At 42.9% G+C, this 27,539-nt stretch overlaps 1 protein-coding gene across 6 annotated transcripts in view; it reads left to right on the plus strand.

The window, feature by feature from the left end:
- ACTN1 (actinin alpha 1) overlaps positions 1 to 27,539 on the plus strand; it is an 85,717-nt gene that overhangs the window by 16,867 nt on the left and 41,311 nt on the right. For all 6 annotated transcript variants that reach the window (XM_088058446.1, XM_088058444.1, XM_088058445.1 and 3 more), the window contains exon 2: positions 22,793 to 22,907. In XM_088058446.1, the coding sequence (XP_087914572.1) occupies positions 22,793 to 22,907 (115 nt within the window). The remainder of the gene's footprint in view (positions 1 to 22,792; positions 22,908 to 27,539) is intronic.

Here is a 27,539-nt window from a genome sequence, read left to right on the forward strand (position 1 = left end):
CCTTGCCCTTCAAGCCCACCCACTGCTTATTCAGCATTTTGGAAGTGGGATTATTTCTTCATGGGCCACAGACAGGATCAGCTTGAGCCTCTCACTGTAGCATCTTAATTACCCATACCCTTTTCCCTGTGAAGCTGCATGTAGTATAGCCTAGCCATATGCTGGAGTCAGAGCAGGGGAGATCACCAAACATCAGCTGTCCAGGGGACTGATTATGGTAGAAATTGCATACGTCCTTCTGCAACCTTCTGTTGTGTGGATATGGCTCTTCAGAGGAGACAGCAGCAAGTACCAAGCTGAGGACAAAGGCCAGTGGGTTAGTGGAGGCTGGTTTGCTGTTGCCACTGCAGCTTTGTGCTGACATGCAGCTGCCAGCAAGGAAGAGGGTTAAGCCTGCATATCACATGGCACGATTCTGTTTACTACATATTTCTCATAATCGGGACTGGCATCCAAATCCAGATGATTAACACTTAACCAAACACCCTGAAACAATGTATATCATGTTTGTATTCCTCTGAAGCTATGCAGTCTGCCATAATTTCTCTTGCAGAGACATGATTCTCCCTGCAGCCTTCAAAGGGAGCTATGGGGAGAGCCAAAAATTGGACTGAACTACATTCATCTTAGTGTAAGCTTGAAGCCAGGGGAATTTGCCAGGAATTGACTTACACCATAATAACTTGATCTCTACCAAAGGATGTTCTTTCCTTACCCTAGTTTGAGCACCAGCTCGACATTGACAGTCTGGGAAATGAGACTGTGCCCCTTGGCATAAGGGTTTGGATGGATATTATTCAGTGCTGAGTACAAGCTGTGGTGGTGGAGAACTAAGTATAAAATTCATGTTAGTTTTTGAGGTGTGGTTTTGGATAAGAGGAAAGGTACAATTTCACATCACAGTCTATACCCTATTCTTGCTATCAGCATGGGCATTCCTGTAGCAAACTTCCATGGGGCCCAAGGCAAGTTGTGATTTACCTTTCTACTACTCCTTCTACACAAGGCAGTTCTCTGTGTCTCTTTGTCTCTCCTAACAAATTCATCTCTGCCCATACACATACACAACACATGGCTTTTCCCTTCCCTGGTGTAGTAGCAGTTCATTTGTCAAGACCTGTGTTGTCTTCTTTAGAGCTTCAACACTTGGCAGCAACCTGCATTGCAGCCATTTCTGAAGACAGCTTGTGAAAGTCTGTTTTTCCCCATGCTTCTAAAGGTCTTTTTCCATCCCCCTTCTTTCTGTCTTGGCTGAAAAGTCACATCATCATCTGTGGATAAAGTTTACACTAATTAAATGTGGGAGAGGAAGGATGAAGAGGTGTATGCTTTTCCCCCTTCCCTGTGATGAATCCAATGCTAATGAAAAAAGAATTTATTTTGACCATCCTGTTTGTTATTGGAGTCTACCTGCTTAGGAAACTCTGGGGCTGAAGAGAATTAGGAGAGGTTTCCTGATCTAAATTGAAATAAACCTGTCCGTATGTCTGCTAGCAGTATCAGAAGGACCCTCCTTTTCTTTTGTCAGTCTCAGTGACTTTTTACTCCTTTGTCCTTCAAGAGGAAAAACCTGATTTTTATTCTGTTGAGTGCTGGCTGTGGCTGCTAATGTATGGTACAGTTTATTAGCCACATATAGCACATTGATTCTATCTTGAATTATCTTTTTTATTTTGTATTAATAGTACACTGAACTGCACTGTTGTAAAAGAAAGAGAAAGCTACTTGAACTTGCAGAAATACTGTCAAATTCCTCTAATTAGAAGACTTGTGGTAGATGTCTTAGAGTGCTCGCAAGATATCTGTATTCAGTAGATCTTGACAGACCTGGTACAGACATTTCTGGAGTAAGGTTTTTAGGTCTTCTGAAACGAGTGACAATAAACGTTCCTTGACTGTTTGTACCAATGTAATTTGACTTCTACAGGGTAACTTAACACTGCTGTCTGTTATCTGCATGTACCTTGCCTTGCTCAGAAGATTCTTTATTTGAGAAAACAGTAAACATAATGGCAGCAACCAGGACTGCACATGAACTGCATGCCCTCCATTGAAGTGATCTATTTCTTGTCAGTGGTTTGAACCAGACTGAACAGCCATGCATTTTTTTTATGTGTAACCATTAGGACAGTCATCAAGTGTCAGTTGTGATACTAAGCTGAACTGAAAATGTTTTGCTTAGCAACTGTTGCAAAGGAAAATTGTCAGGCAACACCAAAATTAGGAATGGTGAGTATGGAAGGCACTCTTTGTGAGAGATGAGCTGTACTCCAACTTGTAATCTGTGACTAAGTGATTTGGCATTTTCTTACACAAACATGTAAGAATATGAGTGTTTATGAACAGGCAGCAAAGCAAGTTCAGTCTAATCCCGTAGGTCTGCCAGTGCTCTTGCTAGCCTGCCTTTCTGTGTGTAGTAGATATTTGCAGGCAGTTTACCAATAAAGAGCAGCAGGGTTGGAGAGCTTGACGTGGTGGTAACTTCTGCTACCAATCCTTGGGCAGCAGTGAAGAATTTAAGTCACCATCCAACCACGGTAACTGAAGAAAGATGGTTGGCTTAGTTATTCTCCATCATGAAACCATACCTTTTCCCCTAAAATACATGATGTGCCTGAGAGGATCATGACCAATACTGTATTTGAGATTTCCCTTCTGTGGGGTTATGCCAAGGTTAATGGTGATGTAAGTATGAGTATAAATGAATTCAAACCACTCTTAAAGACAGGGCAAAATGATGAATGACCCCATATGGTCCCTGCAGAAGTCCTTGTTCAGTAGTACTGGAGCCAGAGGGTGAATCTACAGTGAAGTAGGCTTTAATTTTGTCATGTATAGGTGTGCACATGTTATAGAGAACACTGTGTTTAAAGTGTAGATTAGCCTCCATGAAGGGGGCTAATCCAGCAGTTCTTGGGCATAAAGTCTGAAATAAGAAATCGGTACTAAGCTAAACAACTGCTTTAAGCGTTTATGTTAAGCAGTGTCTGTGTTCACATGCCTCCTGCCCTTACTGCTGTAATCTTAACAAGAGGCTGTCTTAGAAGAGGCATATGAGTAGCAGTTGGGTATCAGAATACAAATACTGTCACGGTAAGAGCACTTTCATTAGGTGTTACTTATTCATGGGAGCAATGATTAAAGGCAAAAAAAAAAACCTGCCTTGAACTGGCACATGTGATGTGCCTCAGAGGCGGAGCCTTTCTACTGGGTTATATGTGAGAGGGTGCTTGGCATGTGTCCTACAGACTAGTTTTTACTTGATTATTAAATTCTGTGCAAAAAAAAAAAAAAATTATGTAAAGAGTCAAGGTACAGCTTAGTAGTAGTCTGCCCAAACTGCTTGCCCAGTCTTGAAGTAGAGGTGTTGTTTTTCCCAGTATCCTGCTGTTGCAGTGAACTTTTACAGTTCTTCCATTGCCCTTACAGGCTAGGGCTCAGTTGGAACCAGGGCCTGCTCTCCTCAGTACCTGCCTTTTCTTCCTTGCCTGTCTCAAATGTGTATCATGTGTCAGGGGGAATTGCTGTTTTTCTTGGGTAGCAGCGCAGCTCAAGCAGGAGCTGTCCAATACGAGAGCTTCCATGTTTCAACCAGGCCATGCAGGAAACTGTTCTCAGCAAGGTGTTATCTTTTTCTGAAATTTGCTTCCTACTTGAGGCCAGGATATTTCTGCAAGTCCTGTCCCTTCTCATGGAAGGATACCAGAAATGATGTGTAGGGTGGACCCATCACTGTGATTGGTCTCAGCAGATCTGGTATGAGCACTGATGTGCCACTTGCTGTGCTTTGGACTTGCAGTTATGTCATTCTGTCTGCCCCATGTCATTTTGTGTCCTCTTATCAGGAATACTCTTTGTTGCAAGCTTACCAATAAAGGCAGAATCCCTGCTGCCTCATCCTATTCTCAAATGAAATGTCTTGTGTGAATAATTTGCCTGTCCCTGAGCAGAGACCTCATGTTTATCCTTCACCTTAGAAGTGGGAGCATCTCCAGCCTCATTTCCTGCAGTACCTGGGGGGTTTCAGTCATTGTAGTAAGGGGTGTGTGTTGCTCTGTTACAGTAGTGCTGTAGTTGATCCCTCCTGTGTCTCCTTTATCACCATGCATAGTGTGAAACAGGCCATGGGGATTCTCCAAAGCTACTGGAGGAGGCAGGTGCTGCTGGCAGACACTAAAGAAGCCTGTGCTGTTGTTGCTGACTCTTTTCCTTGCAATTAATAAAAAAGACTGTTCTAAGAAAAAGAAGTGCTACTTGGATGCACCTGCTTTTCCAAAGGCTGTGCAGCTGGTGGAAAGGAAATGGTGTCTAACCAGTGAATGGTGGGAGTGTGTAAGCAGGCACCCTGCAGGTGCTTTAGCAGTGCAGGCAAGAGGGTTGGTTTAAATTAGATACAAGAGAGGTTTTTACAATGAAGGCGATAAAACACTGGAACAGGTTGATCAGAGAGGTGTTGGATGGAAACATTCACCTGGAAACATTTAAAATGAGATTGGATGGGGCTCTGAGCAACCTGATGTAGTTGAGGATGTCCCTACTCATTGCAGGGAGGGTGGACTAAATTAAAGGTGCATTCCAACCCAAACTATTCTATGACTGTGCATTACAGAAAACAAGGTGTGCCTGTTGTCCTGGGTAAAAGTAGTGGTTCCAGCTACTCATTTGCAAGTATAAAGCAGTGGGCATCCTTGTACTTTGTTCTTCCTGACAAGCCAGACTGCAAATGGCTTCCTGTGGTCAGGAGCCACATCTGAGAGTTTCAAAGGCAGCATATGCCAGCTGCGGACCTTGCAGCTAAAAGAGCATACATTTCAGATGGGATCAGAGCTTACTAGAAGGAAAAAAAAAAATCTTAGGAAGGGTATGAGTTAGAGATATGACTGCATGCATACTCAGTCTAGGCAAATTATGTATTGTGATGGTTCACACTGGTTTTGATGCCCTCTTTTGTGGGGGCTGCTGAAGCACTACTTTTTGAAGCCGCCCAGTTCTGATATCCACCCAAAATTTGTATCTTCGTAAGACTGTTTCAGAACTTGCAATACACAAGGTAAAAAAGTACCTCATCCTTTGAATGGTTTCACTTTTGTGTATAAGAGAAGGGCACCTCTCCATGCTGCCCGCAGAGCTGCTATTGTAACTGGTAGTTAATATGCAACCATAATGTCCACAGAAAGTCTAGGTTTCCACAATTATTTCTGTACCTTGACAATGTCTTTTCTAAGAGTGGCAAGGGAGGGGCAGGAAAGGAGAGATTTCCTTTGTATCGCCTTAAAAGGGCTAAGCAAACTTAACTGTAAGTCACAGAATATTGATCTGACCTTCACTTAAGTCAAACTCTACATAAAATCTGCTGTAAATATATGGAACAGTTGCTGCATAATTCCATCCCACTCTTTCCTACTGAGCTGTAAAACAGAAGTACATTGAACATCAGATGATTTAAGGAGGTTGCTTACATTAATGTTTTGTTCCTGCTGTCTCATTGGGCAGGTTCAGGATCTCAGTGCACTCTGCATGCAGGCTCAGCATGAGCAGAGTGCTCTTACTGTGATGTCCATAATTCTTATTCATACTGTTATTTCCTCACCTGTACTGGCAATCTCATGTGTTAGGTATTGCTGTTTGTTGAGGGGATGAGTTTGTGGCTTTTCCCTGTTTTGTCCCAGTTTATTTTGAGTTAATTTAGGATCCAGTAAGATGTTTGTGGAGTTCCAATACAGCTGAATCCATGGAGAATTATCACCCATGACTTTTGTTGTCATTGTTACTCACCTGTCTTCGATTAAATGTAATTCCTCACAGCTAGGCTTTATAAACCAAAATATGCTTACACCTTACTGATCATCATCTTTTTCTCCATCACTGGTAATTACATCAGGTGATATTTGTGCTTGTATGAGATTTTGTGAAACCTCTTTCTTAGTCTTCTCCCCAATGAAGACTGGCCACTTCATGCTTTTATTTTCCATCCTCTGGCTAGTTTATATTCCAGAAGAGCTGTTTCCCTGTGAAAAGTTAATTATGTCAATGGGGAAAATAAGTCAAAAGTTGGTTAACAAAGAGGAAAGGTGCAAACTGCATCTTGTTTCTAGAGGTGTGGCAGGATGTGAAGAGCCAGATAGGTTTGTTCCTTACCTAGACATCAGCACACCAGGGCAGTGTAGAGAGCCAGAATTCATTAGCACTGCTGCTTCTTTGCTCGTTATCAAAGGATAAATACGTTAATATTTGACTTTGAGGATAGGCATTGCTTTTCAAGGAGAGCTGAAACCAATCAGGAATTGAGTACAACAGTATGTAGGAAAACGTGCACTAGTGTTATTGCATCTTTCAAGAATTGCACACGTTGTTTGTTTTGTTACTAGTGATTTTTTTGAGTTGCCAAGGACAGCTTTTTTTTGTTTGGAGGTGGTCACTGGCTAACGCAGTTTCCTGGAAAAAAAAGCCCTACTGATAACCAAAGCAGCTGTGGGTTTTGATATCCCAGCAAAGGGAAGAGGAGCCAGGGCCACAGCTTCCACAATGCTTCAACTTGATTCCATCTTACTGAATAGCCGTGATCACTTAGGAAGGTGGTGTTGACTTCATGCCTGTGGCAGATTCAGTCACTGAAGCCGTTCTGCAATAGCTGGTACATTCCAATGTACCATGATGGCAGTGCAGATGGAGCCCATTGTCTGGAGGGGCACTGCTCTTCAGGTGTTGTCCTCTCCTGCCTTTTGCCGTGAGACAGTATGTTCTGAAGCAATGGATTTCCATTCCTTTGCTTGGGAGGCCTGTGGTTGGATAACTCATTTTGGTCACCTGGCAAAGAGGCTGGTGGATTGCCCTTGGCACTGTAGTTAAACTAGCTTCTTGGTGGGGCTTTCTTTGTGTTCATTGGGTCTGGCACTGCTTTTGAAATCAAGTACAAAACACTTTGGCTAAGTGGGAATTAAGCTCCTGTGTTAATTGTGGCACATCACTCCTCAGAAGATAAAGACCTGAAGCACGATTTATCTCAAGGAGGAGGGAGCTTTTCTAGGGCTGTGATTTCATCTGCAAGATTCCATTTGTTCTCAGGTGAAAGGGTAGAGAAGCTGTGATGGCTCCTGGCCCAGTAGTTGGAAAGCCAGGTCTCAGCCTTCAAGACTTTGTGAAGAACATTTGTTTCTCGGGGCGGTTGAAGTGGAGGGTTACTGAGTGCTCTGTTAAGTTCAAGCAAATGGGATAGAGATTAAGAGTAGCATACAGGCCCTTTAAGAATAAATTGGCAAAAGAAGAGCTCAGTATTTAAATTTAGTGCAGACGAAGAGGGAAAAAATTCCCTGCAGCATCTGGTTTATATTACTGTTCTCTGCCTCAGTGGAAGGGTGTGTTTACAGTGAAGCTCTCCAGTGCATAATGAGGGGGGTGCTCAAACTGTTTGTTTCTGGGGTATTGTGATCTGAGGGTATGCCTTGCAGCCATCTCCGTGTCCTCCCTTTGGCCTCTTTGATCCCATCTCAGCTGTTGAGCAGAGCAGAGGGGTGCCCTGTTGGGGCTGAGGTGTCTGAGCACAGCACTCCAGCTTTTAGGGTTCTCTAATATTGCTTCTTACTGTGGCTTCTTCCCATTTTGCTCGGCTTAGAAATGGAAGCAAATATAAAAGCCCTTATAATGAGTTTATGCAGACGTATTACCAGCGGCTATGTACAAAGACTAAAACTGCTGATGTGTCTGTGTTCCAGCTGTTGTAATGCTTTGAACAGAGCTGGTCACTTTGGATTTTTCTAAATGCAAGTTTGAAACTCACTTTGGGAGATGGAGGGAGCAGAAGGATGGCTGTTTTAGTTGTGGTGGAATTTCTATTTTGTGTGTGTGTGTTTTGTTTATTAAAGTGTGGTTTGTGGTCTCTGAGCAGTTTCAGCAGAGCCCAGTGCCAAAAGGAAACCTGAAATGGCAGCAGTAGTGGCGTGAGCTGCTCATTGGAACATAGCCCAGCTTTGCATAGGAAGTGCTTCACAGAGATGTGTGGATACAACCTGTGCTAATGCTCACCTCCACCAGTAGCTGGTACATCCTGTAGTGTATCTCCCTAAGGACTGACTGCACCTGTGGTCATGAATGCTGTAAATGTACAGCTGGACTCAGGGGGCTCCTGTGCTGTTTGTCAGACAAGGAGGTTAAAAATTAATTTGATTTACATATCAACTGATAACATATCTCGTATTGCAGGATTTCATTATGTTCAAGGCCAAAACACAAATTCTTTTAGGTGGAAAAATAATTCCTTGCCCACAGAGCTAGTGATCATTTCAGTGTCTGCTGTTTGAAACTTTAGGGAATAGATGCCATATGCTTCCAGGCAGAAGGAAGAGAAATGGAAAATTCTATATTTATGTTCATGTATAGTAAAGATTTTTCACATGGTCATTCTCTCCAGCTGCTGCTGGACCAAAGCCTGTTGCCACCACTGCCAGATTGAGATTAACGCTTGTAACACAACACTCTTCACTCAGTTTTTTTTTGCAATTTCTCTCATGCAAGAAAGCACTAAACTGGAGCCCATCTCCCCTTTTTCCTCCTCCTGTTCCAGAATGAGTCAGTGGCAGTTACCATCGTGCAATTTTCATCTCCTCTTCTCTTTAAGCAGTAGCAGAGGCAAATAATAATAATTAATCTTTGTCTGACCCTATCCAAATTTGTCACCTCAACTATTCACCATCCTTCTCCCTACAGGTGAATTGAAATTTAAACCCTACTGTCACCTCTCTGCCCTCCTCTTTCAGCAAGCCACCATCTTGTGAGCTGCTGTGTTCACTTCCCAGTGACTGTCCTCCTAGAGGCAACCTGCTTCACTACACTGAGGAACTGCATGATTGATGGCAAGGCTGGCAGCACAAAATATTTTCATTATATGCACCCTTGCTGTAAACAGACCCTTTTCTGTAGAGCAGAACAAAGCCCAAATTGCCAGAGCTATCCTGAAACTCACTCTTCTGAAAATGGGGAATTTGCAACCATCAGTTGGGAGCACTCACAATTTAAGAAGAAAATATATGGGAGTATGGTTAAGGTTGAAATGGAGCTACAGTAAGGAAGGGAAAATGCTAACAAATAATGTTAAAGTTGCCTATAAAAAATTACTTTTAACTTTAGTTCTGCTGGGATTTTACTCTTGTATCTTTGCTCTTTTCTAAGATGTTTCCATTAATGCACAGTAACTTGGGACATTTTTCATGGCAAATAAGAGTTATTCCAATCCTCTTTTTTCCAGCTTAAAGCTGGTTTAAGGGAAGGAAGAAAGAAAAAAAAATAGTATCTAGTGCATTTTATTAGAAATTGCTAATACACCATAAACTCAGAGGTATATTCATTTTCCTTGATGAAAATAAATAAATAATTTTTCTTCTCTCAGTCTTCTGTCCATCTGAAGGCTCCTCTTAGTGGGGGACAATATTTGAGATTTTTCTCCTATTACTTAACTGAGCTAACATTTTCATACCCAGAATGATGCCTCCTCTGGTCTAATGAAAAATGCACCTCTTATACCAATGGCCTTTCCTATAAATGGAAAGGCCTTGGATATGTGTGGAGCACAGTAGGAAAAAAAACCCAGCATAGTTCTGGCACTCGGCATCCAGTTTACATCATATATCCTCTCTTGTGGTGAGCTCTTTGACCTCATCTCCTAGAAATGAGAAAATGAGAATTTGGATGTGTCTGTGGCTAGTGTTTAAATCACCGTCTGTCCTCAGAAACTGAAGTTGCTACAGATTCAGCTCCTGCATTCAAATATTTCATGTGCTGTCCTGACTGCCCTGTGTGCCAGTTTCCCAAGCCAGACACGGCAGAGTGGTGTTAGTAATATAGGTTACATTTGGGCTTGTCACATCTTTTCAGAGGGTGACTGAGGAGCAGAGCATGACTTTAACAGAAGGCAGTCCTGGGCTGGTCCCCAAGTCCTCACCAGTCAATGGCAATGTCTGTTTGTTTGCCCAGGGCATCCATGCTGGGACTTGTGTCCCCTATGTCCCTTTGTTCTCTGTCTCTCAGAGAACATAGTTTGAAGCCTCCAGCATTCTGACATGGAAAAATAAAAAAGAGTAAACATTTCCTGATGGGCTGAACTGGCTGGTTAGCAGTGTTTTCCTCCCAGTTCCTTCTGCAGTGTGTTTCCTGCTTTGTTCCCTTAGGCTTTCCTGTCATCAGGATGGTGAAAGTCTTGCTGCTAGGTTTAAAAAGAGATCAATTTTTTCCCAGTAGTATCTGGTAAAGTGTGTTCTGCGTGACTGCTTTTAAATAACACAGCAGCTCCTTACGGCTCCTTTGGACATGGTTAGAGTCATCAGACTTCTTCTGTCATTCTGCCACTCTCCCCTACAGTGCAGGGCCTGAACCCAACTCCCAGCAGTCAGTGGAAACATTCTCCTTGGTAGCCTTTGGGTTAAGTCCAAAGTTTTCTGCCTTTCCCAGGCTTTACCTCGGGCAGCTATTCTAACAAGCTCAACACCCTCCCGAAGTATTGCAGATCCCTGGTGCATGTGTCTTTAAGTCTCTCTTCCTTTTTCCCTTTTCATAAAGGTTTTGGAATATTAGACTATAAACCCATATCACAACCTTTTAAAATAGCAAACAATACCAATAGATATTAGCTCAGAGCTACTGTGCTACTAACAACTGGAACTGCTTTTGCTAATGGTTGAGGTTGAATAAAAGATCAAAGAAAGGGGAAAACAAAAATACCCAGCAAACTGGAATGTTTCTCTTTTGCTTTTAATCCTTGGTATCAGTTCCACATCTGACTTCATGTAGATAGTGTTTCTTGCTTTGAGAAACTACATAAACAGTCTCAAGACAATATAATTAAGATAAAAATAGATAAAAATAAGAGGTTTTGCTCATGAGATCAAGAAAGTCTTTAAAGATTGCATCCCCTTAAAGTTAAGTATATTGTCCTTAGATTCCCAGCCTGAATTTTTGGTGGCTGTGGGCAAGGCCAAGGAGCATGAGTTTGGAGCAAAGACAGCAAATCGAAGGACACATGGGAGTCCTCAGCCAGATGTTATGCTGGGTGAGCCAACATTGCTTCCATCTCTCTTAATGCAATTGCTGGTCTCCTGGGATGTCTGAAACATTGAACCACAGCAGTGTGGAACAAAACTTCTGCTGTAATTATGCCCTATCATAATTTTTAATCTTCAGCTGTCCTTTTTTTCTTACTTTAAGATCTGCATCCTGGTCTGAATGCAACATGCTGGGAAGACATGAACTCCCCTTCTTTGCTCCATTGTACTACTGAGCCTCAGTTCCCATGTTTGCTGCGTCCTAATGTCTGCAGGGGACTGTGCCCTAGATGCCTGTTAGAGCTCCTGTGTCAGATAGCCATTGCAAAGCTGTGCTCTACTGCCACCAGTGTTTCTGGTACCTTGGCTTAGATGCTCTACAGTGTTTTTCACTGTGCTGTCCAGGTGTACCCACAGACTTGGCACAGATCACTCAAAGCACACCTCAGTACCAGTCAGGATTATATTTACTGCATGAAGATAGGAGATTCCATCACTTGAAGTGCATGTGGTAGTAAGTCAGTGCTAGAAGCTTGCAGTGGCATGCAGATGCCTTAAGGCTCATGAAGATGCTCTCTAATTAGACCCCTCCTCGGGCTGTGGTGTCCACTGAAAAATAACTTGCAATTCAGTGCTTTTGTAGAGAGTTTAAATTCTGTTGTATTCTACTCTTGGATGACATATCCATGCCTAAGCACAGAATGTCTTAAGATTCCAGAAAAGACCATCTTCATAATCTCACCACCCTTAGTAGCTTTTGTACTTTTAGTATCCAATTAGAAGTGATGATGCAATTCAATTTTAGATATGGCCATTACCTTAATAAATACTTGTCCCCACAACCACAGGATACAGAGACACTTATCTGTGTAATTTTTTGTTGTTATTAGTGGTTTCATTTAAACTATAAGTGAAAAAACTGTTGAACCTGCAACTGTGCAAGTATGTGAGGCCCCCCTAAGAGTTAAAGCCTGGGAGGTGAAATTCCTGTGGTCAAATCCCAGTAATTCACTGAGGATCTGATCATCCTGACACTGCTTGTCTGTTCACTGTGGAAGGCTTGCAGGTTCAATTAGGCACAGAGTGGACACACTGGAAAGCTTGTGCCACACTAAAGACTTGCCTTCTCTTCATGTGTGAGATGGTGTAGATCTCACTCCCACCCCAATTGTCTCTGCTGGCTTTACAGAGGTAACAGCAGTAAAAGGTGACAAGTCCTGCTGCTCTGTTTGTGTGAATGAAAGGAGCACACATCTGCTTGGGGAGTTATATGGAGGAGCAGTTCCACCTTTTCAGTCTCTGTGTTGTTTTGTGTTGTGGGGGTGGAGATGGGAGGAAGAAGGGGTGCTCAGGTGGTCCCTTTTTAGGGTTCCCAAGGCTCAGTTCTGTGTTTTGCCTTTTAGAAGACATTTACTGCTCACATGGGTTAGCAGTGAGACTTTTTTACAGTGCCTTTATGTAAACATTCAGTATCTTGCCTTCCCCCAGATCAGTTAAATCCTTTTATCCAGCAATAAATGTGACATTCCCTGCTCTGACCTGACATTTTATTTATTCCAGAATGGCTGATGAATCTCCATGCAGCTCTCACACAGACTTTCAGTTATCTTATGTCTGAGTAATGGCAATTCTTTTTTTTTTTTTTCTGACCTTCATGAAGCAATCCAATCACACTCACCCTAACAGCTACAGCAGTAATTTTTGTCATCCATCACTTTTAAACATGTCCTTCAGTTCATATCTCTTCAGTATCATCCCTTTCTTCACCTTATTAAATATGAGGTACCTATCATTGTTTTAAGGCCCTATTTCAACCTCTCCCATTCTTTCTGCTGTGAGATGTCAGCCTGCACTTGTATCAGCCCCTGATGCCAGCTGTCTGCTCATTGCATTTTCAATTGCTTTCTTGCTCTTGTTTGTGCTGCCTCACTTGCTTAGGTGTGATCTGCTATAGATTGGCAGTTTTGTTTCCCTGACATTAGGCTGGCAGCACCAACAGCATGGCTCAAACTAGAGCAGAATGCAGTGTGGCAGCAGGATGTAGCTATTGAGAACAAGGTGATGGCTTCAGACATTGGGGGGTGGAAGGGATTCAGGCCTGTGGTCTTGCATAGGAGGCTGCAGTTCAAACACATTGGTGTAGCTTCTAGGGGTTGTGAACTGTTTGTTCTTTTTTCAGATAGGATCAGTCTTTGTGGATCAAGTCACTCTAGTTTACTATGATCTTGATCTAGAAAATGACAAGAGGTAGGCTGTGGGTGTGCTGAGACCACTGCCAAGCACCCTGACTAACGCTACCTACTTCCACCCTCATCTCGAGTCTGACATTGAAGTGCTTTGGACCACAGAGCGGCTTTTCACCTTATGTATGGTAGCTCCTAGCACAGTAAGATCCCCATGCATCTTCAGGGCCCTTACTTCTTTGGTAGCACATGTGACTCACAGTCATCTTGTCCCAGGAGCAATTTTCTTAATTTTGGAAAATCCTATTTCAAGTGAATGACCTTAACAACTGCAGACCTTGTTGAAAAGGCGACTCTTCCGGAGCTGGGAATGACTCCTCAGGAGCTGGGAATTATGCCTTTCACAGTTGCAAATGACTGTGAGAGCTCTGAATGTTGACAGCACAGTGTGTCAGGGACAGTGATGATGACCAAGGAGATAAATGTATCCAAAAATCTTATTTTTTTCCTGGATGTTTTATTCAAGAGGTGGTGTTAGTGGTAATGGAAGTGAAGCCCAAAAGCATAGTATATCTGTGCTATGTAGCCTATCCTTTCTGATCCCTTGCTCTTTGACAGGGAGCCCTAAGGCTTCATGCCAAACAGTTTTGGAGGCCCTTTCTTGCTTGAAATACAGCTATTGTTTATTTTATCCAAAACATTTGCCATCATCCCTTAGAAAACCAGATTATTTCAAGTTTTTTTTTAAGTTCCAGGACTGCAGAGTCCCTAAACTTCTGCCAATGCTTTGCGTTAGTTTTGCAGCATCCTTACAAAGCAATGGGCAATACGTTCAGCTGTTTCAATTAGTCAACCTGTTTACATAGCTCTAGATTTAAAAAACATGGGTAAATGAAGCTGTAACTTCCTCTTCTTCCCTTTCCCATCATCAGCAAAGTAAACAGCCAAAGAAGAGCCACAGAAAAAGCACCACCTGTAAATCCTCCCAGGAAACTCTGGACAGCCCCAGAGGTCTCTGAAACTACACTGCAGAAGGGCTTTCAGCCAGATCAGCTCCTGCACTGCTGACTCTGAGACTTAGTATAAACTGAGAGGTCCCACACCTACACCTTCATGGCAGAAGCAAGACAAATCTTCATTGGAGCAGTTGTGTTAGTTGTGAATCCACCAGAGGGAAGGTGCTTCCCTGACCTGCTTCAGGTTAAAAGAAGTCTTGTACCTCTGGCCCATGCTCTCAGATAGGCCAGAACTGGAGCAGAGCTGCATATCCTGCTTTGTATTACAGTGCCAGGTGTTCTCTGTCTTTCCCCCCAGCCTGTTCTGGGACCAGGAGGGTGACACCTCACCTTCATGATGAAATCAGTACTGGGTCTGAATAAGCCTTGATGGTGATGTATAAAATGCAGGCCTGCCATCAGGAATATAAGGCTGCTTGTGCAGGCTTTCATCCTGGTGTCTTGGCCCTATCCTGGGCTGAGCAGTTGGAGTTCAGCTTCCATGAATTGAATAGTCTGGCTTTCAGTGGTTTGTTGCCACTTTTTAGTCTATAAATAGCATCATAGTGTGGTAAAGTGATTTCTTCCAGTATATCTTGAAATGCTATAAAGCATGTGGGAAATTCAGCATATAAAATGCAGAGACAAGCTCTGTTTAATTTTTGTTATGAGAGACCTGGAAGCAAGTTGACATTTATGAGCTGATTTCATAGGAGAGAGGAGTATAATGAAGAGTCTTGCTAGTCTGAACTTCATGATAAACTCTAAAGGACCTTACTTCTAGCTAGTTGATAGCCTCGTATAATTTTGGGGGTTTTTTCATGTTTTTTGCATGTTTGAAGGCTTTCTGTTTTTCCCTAGATATTAGTGCTCTCTGGTAACTCTAGGATATAGAGACTTTACTGGTCTGAAATACCAGCCAGCTCATTGATTCAATGGTCAGTAGCTTTCAAATACCAGAAAAAGATTCTTCGTGAAATGGTGTAGTTCTGTAGCAGAAGTGGAGTTAAAGGCTCCAGAGGCACAAATGATGAGAACAAATATTTACTCTGTGTTGGACAGGAAGTGTGCTGGATTGAGATTTCTGCCCTCACCTTTAGCCTGTTGTTAGCTAATAAAAGGGCATTTCTGACTCCAAAGCAGTTAATGCCACACCAGTGGGAAACCAGTGTGGAACAGGCTCTGGGTTTTTTATTTTTTGCTCCTGTCTTCCAGGATATGAGAATTAAGAACTGAGCAAGATACTGAGAAGTGTATTCCAGTGAGCAAAAATGAAAACTCAGGCACTGAATTTACTCGGCGCTTTTTGCAAGTGATGTGCTCCTGATTCATTGCCTGTGTCCAGAAGGATGAATTGGCTGTCAGAAGAGTTTATTTTCTCTATGCAGCAGATCCTAGATCTTCTGGACAAAGGGAGACTTTCGTGGAGAACTTTACGCTGTCAGTGGGATCCAAGCCGGCTTAGGCTGTTACCCTTAGGGCTGGAGCTCTTGCTGCTGTAGTGTTGTTCTCATCCTGAGCTGCAGAGACGGGCTTTGGAAAGTGGCTAAAAAGTCGTGACTGTGTTCTGTGTTTCCAAATTGCAGAGGCTGTGCCCTGGGGTTGGTAAATGCAAGTAGACTTATAATTTGTCTTTTCAACTTCAGAGAGTCCTTATGCAGCCACCAGATGGTTCTTTGAGCGAGTGCTGGTACTGCACAGTACAGTGTAATGATACCTCCTGTTTTCAGGGCATAGCACTTGAGGAAGTAGTGTGGGCTATACTTTGTGTTTCAGCTTGGAACTCAGCAGCTGCAGTTAAGCCAGAACAGGACATTAGCACTGATGCTAGTTGTACTGAACTGTTGTGGAGGTGGTGAAATTGTGCTGCAAGTGTCTTTAATGATTCCTTCCGAATAACCAATAAATTTTCCTTCAGCCTTTCTAAAAGGCCTGCTCTATTGGAAACCAAAGCTCTTCATTGTGCAGCCTTCATCTCATTTGGTATCATACCTGTAATTCTTTAGAGGTCAGCTGCTGATAATGTAACTTGTCTACACAAATAAAACTCTTTGAACTACCCATGTCCTGGAGACTGGACTTGGAACATAAATACCAAAGGGGTTTATTGAATGTCTTTCTCCTTTTCAAAATTGTAATGTGGCTTCAAATGCAAAGCAACATGCAGTGGAGGTATTTCAGGTTAGAAGATGAGATTGGGGAGTATGACAAATGGTAACTTTTCTCTTAATTCAGGTTCAAATAAAAGGCACTTGGGGTGGCTCCCTGTACTTGTGATGAGGTTTGTGTGGAGGATCTGCAGTATCTAGAGGTCCTCTGAGGGGAGAGGACAACCATTTTTGAGTATTTTTGGGCATTCTAGCAGATATCCAAGCACACCAAGAAGTAATCCAAGAGATGTAGTATTCAGAAGTAGGGCTATAGTAGGTCTGCACTTCCTCCATCACTGTTAAAAAACAATAATATATATATATGGGTATAAAGCTTCTGTCACTTGCAGCACATGGACAGAGAAAATACTCAGTGGGCTAGTTGTATCTCATGAACAGCCTTTTAAATGCCCACCTTTCTTCAGTAGGGTTGTTGATGTCATCAGTTGTGTCCAGCCATAGCCTTTCTTGTGCCAGGGTGTTGACAGAATCTAGGATTACTTTGTAATTTCTGGCCAATTAAATGAGCACCTCCTTGTCAGCTTGTATCACAGAATAGTGCAGAATAAGAAGCTGCAACCAAGCCTGTCAATTGAGCCTGTGTTGAGTGTGGGGAGGGTGTTAAGCAGCCACCCACGAGACCCCAGCATTTCTTCCAAATGCTTTTAATATGTGGAAGGAGGATTCAGAGCAGTAGCATTAGGAAAGGGAAAATCACATAAGACCCTGAGAGGTAATGCTGGTAAATGAGTTACTGCTGAATGAGGGGAAACTGGAACTGGATTGTTGAGCTTTATTTTTCAGGGCCTCCCCAGCCAAATCCTTCCAGTTAGTAAGTTAACGATGGCCTAGTCTGTCTGTTCAAGTAGCAAGAGAGAGATATTTGTGGTGGCCGTGGGCTAGCATCCTCCTTAATTGATACAGTATGTTCAGCTTCCAGACTACCAAGGTGGAAAGGATCCCATTATGGGGCAGCTGGACTGCTTTATTAGTAATCCTATTGCTTAAAAAAATCTGTGTGTGCAGCAGTTTTCTGCCTACTATAATAAACCATTAGCTGTTACTAGATGATTGCATCAGTCCTTGTTTAAGATAATTTTATTTAAATAAAATTCCTTGCAGCATGGGCTCAGCTGCAAAAGTTGTTGCAAGAATGAACCTGATTTGTCCCAGCAGTTGTGTAAGGAATGTATGGCGTTGCAGTAAGCAGGAGCCACAGAGGGTTTGTGTTCTGCTGTCATTTTCCCTACAACATTAGAAGAAAGCCTGGGCTAGCACCCATAGCTTTCAGCCCACTCAAGACCTCCCTTTGCAAGAGCACATGTGTAGACAGCATCAAACTGTGCTACTAGACTGAGATTTGTGTGCTAGCAGCTCCATCCCCTTCTTAACAGGAGCCAAACCTTTGTGGACAAATCTGAACAGCAGAGCTCTGTTGAAGTACTTGATTAAAATTCATCCTCCAGCATAAACACAAGAAATGAGGGTTCCTTGGTGGCTGTGAACACTGCTGCTTTTCAAGCAGGCTGGTGGTGGTCTGGAGAGGCAGTGCTCCAGAGAATTCTTTTGCTTAAGCCAGACCTTTCTCCTGTTGGAAAAGAGGCATCAGGCACTGCTCTGGCTCAGTTGCAGCTTCTCCAGGGCTGTTTCACAAATATGGCAGTCTCTTGGCTGTGTCAGAAAGTTTACATTCACCCATGGAAAGCAGAGCTCTGTGGAAGAGTGATTTAGCAAGGAGAGAAGTAAAGAGCATCTGGAAAGGTCAGATAAAGCTGGAATGTCACTGTCACAGCCACAAAGAGATTAAACTGACTATTTTTTTTTTTTTTAATATGTCATTTATGTGGCTGTGGTAGCTTCGACATTTACTCTGCTAAAATTGCTCAGCAGCTGAAGTGCCTTATGACTGCTTTCTTTCAGCAACGAGCTCTCTAGATTTGCTCCGAGTGGTATCATGGTGCTGCTGCTTCTGAGGCAGAAGCATTCTTTAGAGTGTTGACTTACTGTCCTGCTTCCCTAGGTTTCAGGATTTCTGCCTGAGCCACTTTCGTACCAGAAAGGTACTTGGATTGGAAATAAGTGTGGAGGGGAAAGGTTATTGGCTTTCAGGAGCAAAAGCAAATATTGGGGAAGTGCAAAGCATACCAGAGAGTGCATGTATGTATACACAAGGTGGTATGGGTAGGTTTGAAGTTGACAGGGCTGAGAGATACCTGGAAGGACCTAGCTGAAGATGGTATCTCGTGAGAGTTTTGGCTGCAGGACTAGCTATCACCTGGCTGTTGCTTTAACTAGCTCATAACTGGGAAAGGGTTAATACAGTGAAGAAGCAAGGACTTTTCATATTGTATCAAGAAAAAGAGTTAAAATAGGTATGCATATGGGCTTGTAGAGGATACCCCAACAGTAAATATGCTGAGGCAGTAGAACAGTTAATCATACTTGCTTTGCTTTTAATAACATTTGTTATTCTTTTTATTATCTGACAGGTTATATTGTGGTAGAACACCAATGTGCGATTGTTTGTGCTGGACTCAGCAGCCAAATAGCAAGAGTTGATCTTGATGTCAGGGATCTTGCTGATTAGGCTGGGTGTAAAAAAAATAAAAAATAAGAAAGCCAAAAATACTATGAATCATAGCTAAATAGGAGCAGGGAGTACAGAGAGCAGTGATAAGAAATGCATCCATATTCATGCAAACACATGTGCTCCTTCATCAGACATCTTCCATACTGGACAGTGAACGAGAGGCAGACCTGCAGGGCTGTCCTGGCAATCTGTTCTGTCCAAAAATAAAATTACAAGTACAATATATGGAAAGATCCATGGGCCAAGAAACACAGCTCTGTTTGCACCTCTTGTGCAGTTGCCACAGAAAATTTATGGTGTGAGGTTTCTGTGCTATTATTTAACAGTAAGTAGTTTTCCAGCTCTGAAACTTCCATAAGCCTCAAGATTAACAGACTATTTGTTTTCTTGTCTTTGGGACAGAGAGTTAGAAGTAAGCAGGAGAATAATCTCCAGACTTCTGTGTCTGCAGACAGCAAGGAAGAACAGCTGCTGTTTCTGAGCAGCTTCCCGCCTGGCAGTGTATTTTTGCCCTCTGAACTGGGATGCAAGTTACCTCACCACAACAAATACAGATGTGGTGGTTTTTTGGTGGTTTTTTTTTCCTTGCCTGGCTGTTCCCAGGGCCAGACCTGCACCAGAAAGGTGGCTGACTGCTTTTGACAGCCCTTTCCACTTTTGAAAACTTGTTTGCTGGTGACAGGCAGTACAGCAGGGCTTAGCAGCTGCTCTGAGCCAATTGTCACTGGTAGCTGTGACTCAAGACGTGGGGAGGAGCGGCTGTGTTGCCCAGAAGGTGGCTGGGGTGAGTGGGAGGTTTCAGTAGGTTTCCTAGAATCACTGAGAGGATCCTGTGCAGATGCATGAAGCCAAATCAGTAAAAATGGCTCTAAACAAGACTGCCAGGATTGGAAGACTCAGTGGACTCAGCTCTCCCTTCTCTTGCTTCCCTCTACTTTTCTGACGCATTTCTCCAGGCTTTTCCTATCTGTCAGATATTTTTCCAGTTTACTGCTTTGAAGTAAGAAGATACTTTACCCCTCTGCTGTATGTACAGTAAATGCAACATAAAGCTGTTTTCTGACGATTGTTTTGATAGATACTGCTCTGGATTGATCTGTGGTGAATACAGTTTGTGAGTCCCACTGCAGTTATTAAAAGCATTCATAATCCTGCTTTCTTGTAAAATGGCCTAATGCATCCATGCTGGGATACTGGCTGTTGCTGTTCACATATGCTATTGTGCTGCTTATAGAATTATGCTTGTTAGAACTCATGTAGACCTGAAGATGCCTTGAGAAAATGTCTGCACATCTGGGAATTGTCTCATGGAAACTGTGCCCGCTCTATCTGTTCACCCTTTGTGGTCTGTGTTCTTGAGAAGCTGAAGTGTCCATTCTGCCACTCATGGCTAATGGCAGTGTTTTGCAGAATTGTGTCACTTCAGCCTGTCTGAGTACATGATGAGGTGGAGATGGTTCAGTTGAGAAGTTGGTGCTGGCTCTGGGACTTTGTTTCCTATCAAGCCCTAGGTAACTCTTGGAGTAATAAAAATACTCTCACTTATCTAGTTATCCTGCCAGGTTTTCTAATAAAGCAAAGTTTAGAAGATTTGTGGTTTGCGTGTAATTTCATCTGTGTTTCGTGGAAGTGTAGAACTGATGACCCTCTACCACCCTCAAATTGTGCAGAGGGATGCCCTGTAGGGCTCTATTGGAATTATCAGTGATTTAAAATAATGGTCTGCTTTGGGCTGATGGAGAGCAAAACTGAAACGACTTCAGAGAAGTCAGACAAGAAATAAAAGAGCAGCCTTGTGGCTTGTGATTTAGATCTCAGTGTTCCTCCTCAAATTGACATGAATTTTGTCATGTCACCCAGAGCCAGACACTAGCTCAAGGTATTTTGCTTTGTCTGCTTTCCAGATATGAAAAGGAGGTTCATGGGCATCCACAACCTTTCTGACATAACTTGCTCTCATACTTTGATATGTGATGATGATGTAGCATTTGAAAGCATCTCTGCTGTCATTTGCCCTTTCTGGAAGGGTGAAGTAGCCTGGCTGCAAAAGAGGGCCAGATAAATTAAGCTCTCTTCTTGTAATATGACTCTAGCAGTAGAAAGAAGAAAATAGCACCAAAAGGATGTACTTCAGGATACAGGGTCCTTTTCCAAATAAAACCACTCTTATTTAAAAAAAAACACCACCTCTTTTTTTCTCAGGGGATTAACAATAAAAAGCAATAAAAGGTGCTTAATTACTTACTTTTCTTTTTTCCAAGCTTCCAAATATGGAAGGAAACTGGGCAATTTTGAAAAAAGAGATCTCAGACTTTCACAATACATGCATCTGTCCAAAGGGCCATTGCCATAAAAGTATTTACAGCTGTTCTGTTATCCTGCTCCATTCCAGTCCTAGTGGAGAACAAGGCCAGAGCACAGCAGTGGAAAGCTCAGCAGCTGTTGAGCAATGATTTTTCTAAGGGAAGATTCTGCCACACTATTTGTGGTCTGGTGAGCTCAAATGAGAGCAGGTTAGCAGTGAAAGCCCAGCTTTGAGACACCTAAGAACAATCCTGTTGCCATTTGGGGTAATCTTTCTTTTGAAATCCCATGCATGGTATATGTAGTAGTGAAGCATTTCTAAATTTTGGAGTGCTGTGCTTCAGTTTTAAATGAGTCCTTCATTCTGTGGTTCCCCAGCAGCTTAAAATGGCATGGCTGCTGCGGTCCACTCCACCCTCCTGCTTGGCCCTTGTGTGCCCAGTTTTCTTTTGTAGAGGCTTGTTAGATTCTGCTGAACTGCCTCCATGCACTGCTGAGCAAAGACCAGTCTGAAGAAAGTAAACGATTTTCTTTGCTGGGTCAGTGAGTTGAATTGGCTCTAGGACCGCATCTGGGAGGGGGAGGGAAGAATTTCCCTGTGGTATAGCACTGAGCTTTTGGATACATTCATTTTTGAGGAACGTCACCTTTCAATTTAGACAGTGATAGAGGGGTTATCAGGCTGTACAAAGGAAAGGGTTTACCTGGTCTGCTATTCAAACACTGCGGAACATATTCATTAGCACTTGAACAAGCTTGTCCTCCTGGTTGCTACCATTTACTCTTAAAACAGTAGTTTTGTGTCAATCAGCTTCTGCATGTTCAGAGGAGACTCAGATCTTTGATTCCCCTATTTAAGTCTATGCCACACAGAGGTGTCTGAGATGTTTTATATTTGCTTCTTGTGTTTTCACCATCAAACTTTTCTCTTTCACACCAGTTCACATGGTACTCTTTTGAGATAACTCCTGTCACATCTCTTGGAAGAGATGGTCTCTCCCCTGTCAGTGCCCCATGTGCCTGTTGTTCAGAGCATGGATTTACAGATTGCAATCACAAAAAATGTGTTGTCATCTGTTGTGGTGAAATTAATTTCTCTCACATGAGAGATACTTTTATCTTGACTATCTTGAGATCAGAAGGTGCTTTCAAAAAAGAGTTTATTTAGCCTAAATAGTACTGACTGTATTGTATTTTGGGCCTTAATCTGTCCTTAGTGATCTAAGCACTTAGCATGCTTTTAAAATCGTTTTCAGGGTATTCTAAGCCAAACAGAAAATGAGAAGCCTCTCCAGAACATCACATGGGCTGGAGCTGTAAAATGACTGTATCAGATTCCCTCTGCTACAGAAACATCCTGCAACTTCCTTTGGTTATTCAGAGGTGCAAATGCTTGTGCTCCACAAGGACATCGGATGGAGATGTAATAACCTAATGAGTGTTTGTCATGGTACTTAGCAGCACAGATTTGGTTGGAAACTGTTGTTTGGTTTGTGGGGAGATTACTGACTGCTTTTTATTTTTCTTTCCTGTGTTTTAGACATTTACAGCATGGTGTAATTCTCACCTCCGCAAGGCTGGGACACAGATTGAGAACATAGAGGAAGATTTCAGGGATGGTCTTAAACTCATGTTACTTCTGGAAGTCATTTCAGGTGAGAGAGATTCTGTGCGGTGCTGCCCGTGCAGGATACTGACTGCAAGGGCTGAAATGCTGCAGTTTTCACTGGAATGTAAAAACAGCTGCTTCCTGATTCAGAACAAATTTTTCCCTAATAAATACATGTCTCTAGCAGTGGCCATTTTGGAATGTATTACAAAGCTCATGGCCTGTGCAGGCTGCCTTTTGCATTCCTGTTCTGGCTTCTTGGCTTTTCTCTGCCGATCAGGAATGCACAACCTCCTGTGAAGATCCAGGCAGTGGCTCTTACTGCTTGGCATGGCTGATGAAGCAGCTCTGGGAAGTGTGGGAATGCTACACTGGGAAATCATACCAAAGCCACATGGCAATGGGAGTATGATAGAAGAAATGACTGGAAGAAAGAGTCAAACCAGTAAATCTTCTGTGTCATTCAGTTTCAGCCATGACTGAAGTTTTTCCATTCTAGTTTCAATCTGAACTCAATGTCCAAACCTTCATGGGGGGAAAAAATCCCAAAGAAAAGCAGAATCCCAAAATACTCAGTCTGAAATAAAAGCTGTGACCTCAGCAGGTTAGGTCAGATTTGTTTTTACTCTGTGTCACAAATGTCCCACTACTAGACAGATACTTCCCAGGGATTATTTCATATAAGCAGTAATCCCTTTTGATGTGCTCATGGAATAAATACTCCAGTAAAGTGTTGTAGGAGGGATTGAAAGAGGGCAGGACTGTGTTTGTCAAACTGGAGTTGTTCACCCCCAGCCCACAGACTTTGTTTTGATGGCTTTTGAGCCAGTTACAGCAACTCAGTGACTTAAATTCCTGACCTTGGTATGTTTTCCAATAAAATTGCCGTGATAATAGCACTCAGACTGCATTTCCTATGTCCCGCACCTTCCCGCACCTTCCCGCACCTTCCCGCACCTTCCCGCACCTTCCCGCACCTTCCTGCACCTTCCCTTCCTTTCTTCCATTTTATGCAAAGATTCTGTCTGTTTATCATCAGTGTTTTTCAAGAAGTTATGAATACAGAATGAAGTCTCAGAGGGTTTGCCCATGCTGGTGGTTTGGAGGGATCCAAATTCTAAACACTATCAGAACTTTGTAGTGTGCACACTGTTTCTGCAGGGCCTGTAAGAAAGGAGGTAGCAGAGTCCTGTTTGTGTATTTTCTGTACTTACATTCCCTCAGAGAGGGAGGTCTGCAGCCTGGACACTGGGGCACATGGGCCTTGATGGCTTAGCTTGTAATAGCTGGACTGGAAGATAGAGAGGAGAAGGATGTATAGGAGAAGGCAGATGAGGCTTGCTGCTAAAGCAGGGAATCTTGTATCTCACACTGTTTAATTTCCTTGCATCGTCTCCCACTCTTCCTCTGCTGTTGTCCCTTTGGTAGCCCGCTGGCAGGGCCTGTCAGATCCGCTTCTGTTCAGGAAAAAGCCAGCAGCTTCCAGTTGCAGTGGTGTGGGCATGGCACGTACGTGTCCCAGTGCAGAGCGGCTCTGTGCCTGCTGCTGCAGGACTAGTGGACAGAGGTGTGGGGGGCAGCTGGGGACTGCATCCCCCCAGACACCATGGTCCTTCACACACTTAACACTGAACATCCTTTCCCTAGAGACAGCAGAAGCTAGAATGCAGCTCTCCTAAATACAGTGGCAAAAAGGAGAAGCATAGCACATTTTTTCCTCATTTCACTTCCATCATTGCAGTTCCCTTATCCATTGTGACCCCCACTGCTCATACAGAGCAGCTGCCAGCTCCTCTAGCAACCCCTTAGGTCCATTGCTGGGGAAGTAGCAGCCCATATGGGGAGCAGTATGTGCAGGTCAGGAGTCTCCTAATGTTTGGCAAGGGCTCACCTGTACGTTTCTGCCATGATTACCACTCATCGTCTGCCAAAATGATGAGTCTCTGGATGGCTGTTAGCCCTCCAGCTTCTGGCCTTTCCTTTCAGCTCTTAGCTCACACTTTTCTCTTCACGTATTTTGGGGGACTGCAGAGCTGCTGATGGGAATTTGGCATGGGCAGGGTTTCTCTGTGGCAGGCTGATCTCCTGTATCCCAGAGCATGATGGCCATAAGAGCTTTCAGCCATGAGGGTGCTGGGTCAGCTTGGCTGAGAGCCATGTGGAGCTGAATGCCTCCTCCACGTGGCTGGGATGTGTGGGACCAAGGGAGCACTGTCTGCCTCTGCCCCTGCTGCAGGGTGTCTCCTGCCACTCTGCCATGGCAGGAAGGATGGAGCCTGCATCAGGGAAGCTACTGGAGACCCTACGGTGCAAGAGGGACTGCCACTGGGACTGTGGGAAACCTGTTTCAGGGAGGGTGACCCTCACATGTGTCCTTGGGAACACATTGCTGCCAGGCAGCTGGGGCAGATAGGAAGCAGTTTTCCCACCCAATGCAGTTTCCCAAAGTATGGGAAGCAATGATGATCTTCAAGAGGAGAGTGCTTTAGTTTTATTCAGCGTGGTACCTTCTGGAGCTGTGCTGCTGACAGGTCCCCTTTCAGCCCCACCAGAGCCCCTTGGTTCCCCAGTCACTGTACTAAGGGGGAAGTTCCATGGACTGTCCTGGGACTTCCTCATTGCAGGTCCTCTGCGGTTGGAAGTAACAACTGCAGCCCTCCTTTAGAAACTGCCCCAAAAGCTACACTTTCATTTTTCACCACGTGTTTCCTTTTCCTGACAAAGCCATTTTAAAAATAATACTACAAGACTAAAAAATGCTAAACTTACATTTACTACTTTTAAAATAAAGGTGTAATATATTTTTTTTTCCCCCTTCAAACAGACAGAGTCACTAATTGAAATTTTACCTAGACAAATTTGCAGTGAACAACTTCTATGTCAACACATCCTTGTGTTTTTTTGCTTTTAAAGCACAGCCTTGGGCTACTTCATGAGAATCAGAGAATGGAGGCTTTCATTTTGTCAGCTAGAAGTGCTGAGAAATAAAGCCAGTGATGCCAATAGCTCAAAGTAGAACATATTTCTAGCAGGCTTCCTTTTAACAGTCCACATTATTAATAATGTACAGCATGGACCCATTCCATTTCTGGAAACCTAAATCTGTAATGTAGTCCAAGCCTGAAGGAAATAGTCATTGGGTTTTGAAAGCTAAAAAGTTTGCAGAGAAAGGATTTGAATCTGAGAGAGGTTTGCAATCACCATCAATTACTCATGGCTGTCAGGGGGAAGAGTTCTGCTCTCCCCAGCCCCAGGGAGAGCAGGTCAGATGCTGCTGCACTGGCATTGCACATGTGGCCACAAGGTGAATTGGATCAGCTTGCTATTCCAGCTGAAACCTAATCGCTTGTCTTTATTTTTCTTTTTGCAAGGCCTACTTTACAGTCACTTTGAACTGAAGGAAATGGCTGGGTTTTAGCTGGCTCAACCCGTTTGTTGACATTTGGCTGCATAAGACTGCTTAAGTCTATTGTAAAATTACACATAAAAATGTCATTGTCACAAATAACTGTCACAAAAAATGCTTCAACTTTTCTTTAGAATGACTAACATTATCCAAGTGGAAAATAAAGCAGTGTACTGTGACACAGACCTGAGGTTCCATTAAAGCAAAAGAGTTGGGTTGTTTTTTTTTTTTTATCCTAGGAAGGAGGTAGTACCGTAAAATACCTATTTTTACTTAAATTGTCAGACATCAGTGTTTCCTTTTAAAAACGAATCTGGTTTTATCCTTTAGTGTGGGAGGTAATGACACCAGTTTACAGTAACCACTAAAACATTTTTAAAGGATTGCAGTTTGCAGACTTCTTTCCTTTGGAAGGCATAGTTATGGAGATAGTATTCTCTTCTCTGTTTTAGCTTTTTCTCACACCTGTGTTAGGAAACAAGCCAAGTCCTTTTCTTTCTCACACTTAAGCCTCAAATAAAGGGTTTGAGTCAGCTTGCATTGGCTTAAAAATTCAGCTCAAGATATAGCAGGAGACTTTTGGAACTGAATAGGTCAAGTGACTTGCCTAGACTTGCCCATTTGATCTTTTAATTATAACTTTTTTTAAGTACAAAATCGGCTTGGGTTTTCTTTATATTGTTTTTGTATTCTGAAGCTTGTGATCTGTGGAAGTGGATGTTCACTTCTAATGTTGTGTCATATACAGGTGGTTCCTGAAATCCCATCTAATTATATTTCTGTTTGAGGTTTCTTTGAAAAGTCCACCTGTCCAAGCTTTAATTTGCTTACTCTTGAGTGTTTGGTTTATTGTTAGTAAAAGTAGAAAGAAAAGAAGTTAATGTTAGTAAAAGTAGGAAGTCTTAGAAAAGACTGTGAGTGTAGTTACAAGCAGCCTATCAAGAAGAGCATGACTGCACTTAATGCACCTCTTTCAAATAAATGAGGTTGGAAAGTGCTTTTCCAAATCGACCAGCTTTGCAGTCAGGGGCTGGGTGTTATCCTAAGACTGATTTCTATCAGAAATTTACCTGTTCTTACCTCAGGGCTAGGCTGCTTCCTTCCTTGTGCCTCAGTATAAACATTTAAAAAACACTTGTGTAGAAGATCTAGTATAGAGTTAGAAATACATTGGACTTAATGGAAAGGAGTTGATGTGATAGTCCTTACAGTTATAAAGCCACTTTGCCAAAGAATTCATTTTATTTCCTGCTTCAGGCAGTTTGGGCCATT

This window comes from Pseudopodoces humilis, chromosome 7, assembly GCF_049639895.1.
Source record: "Pseudopodoces humilis isolate 2021_Gansu_Grassland_sample_001 chromosome 7, ASM4963989v1, whole genome shotgun sequence".
Taxonomy (NCBI): domain Eukaryota; kingdom Metazoa; phylum Chordata; class Aves; order Passeriformes; family Paridae; genus Pseudopodoces; species Pseudopodoces humilis.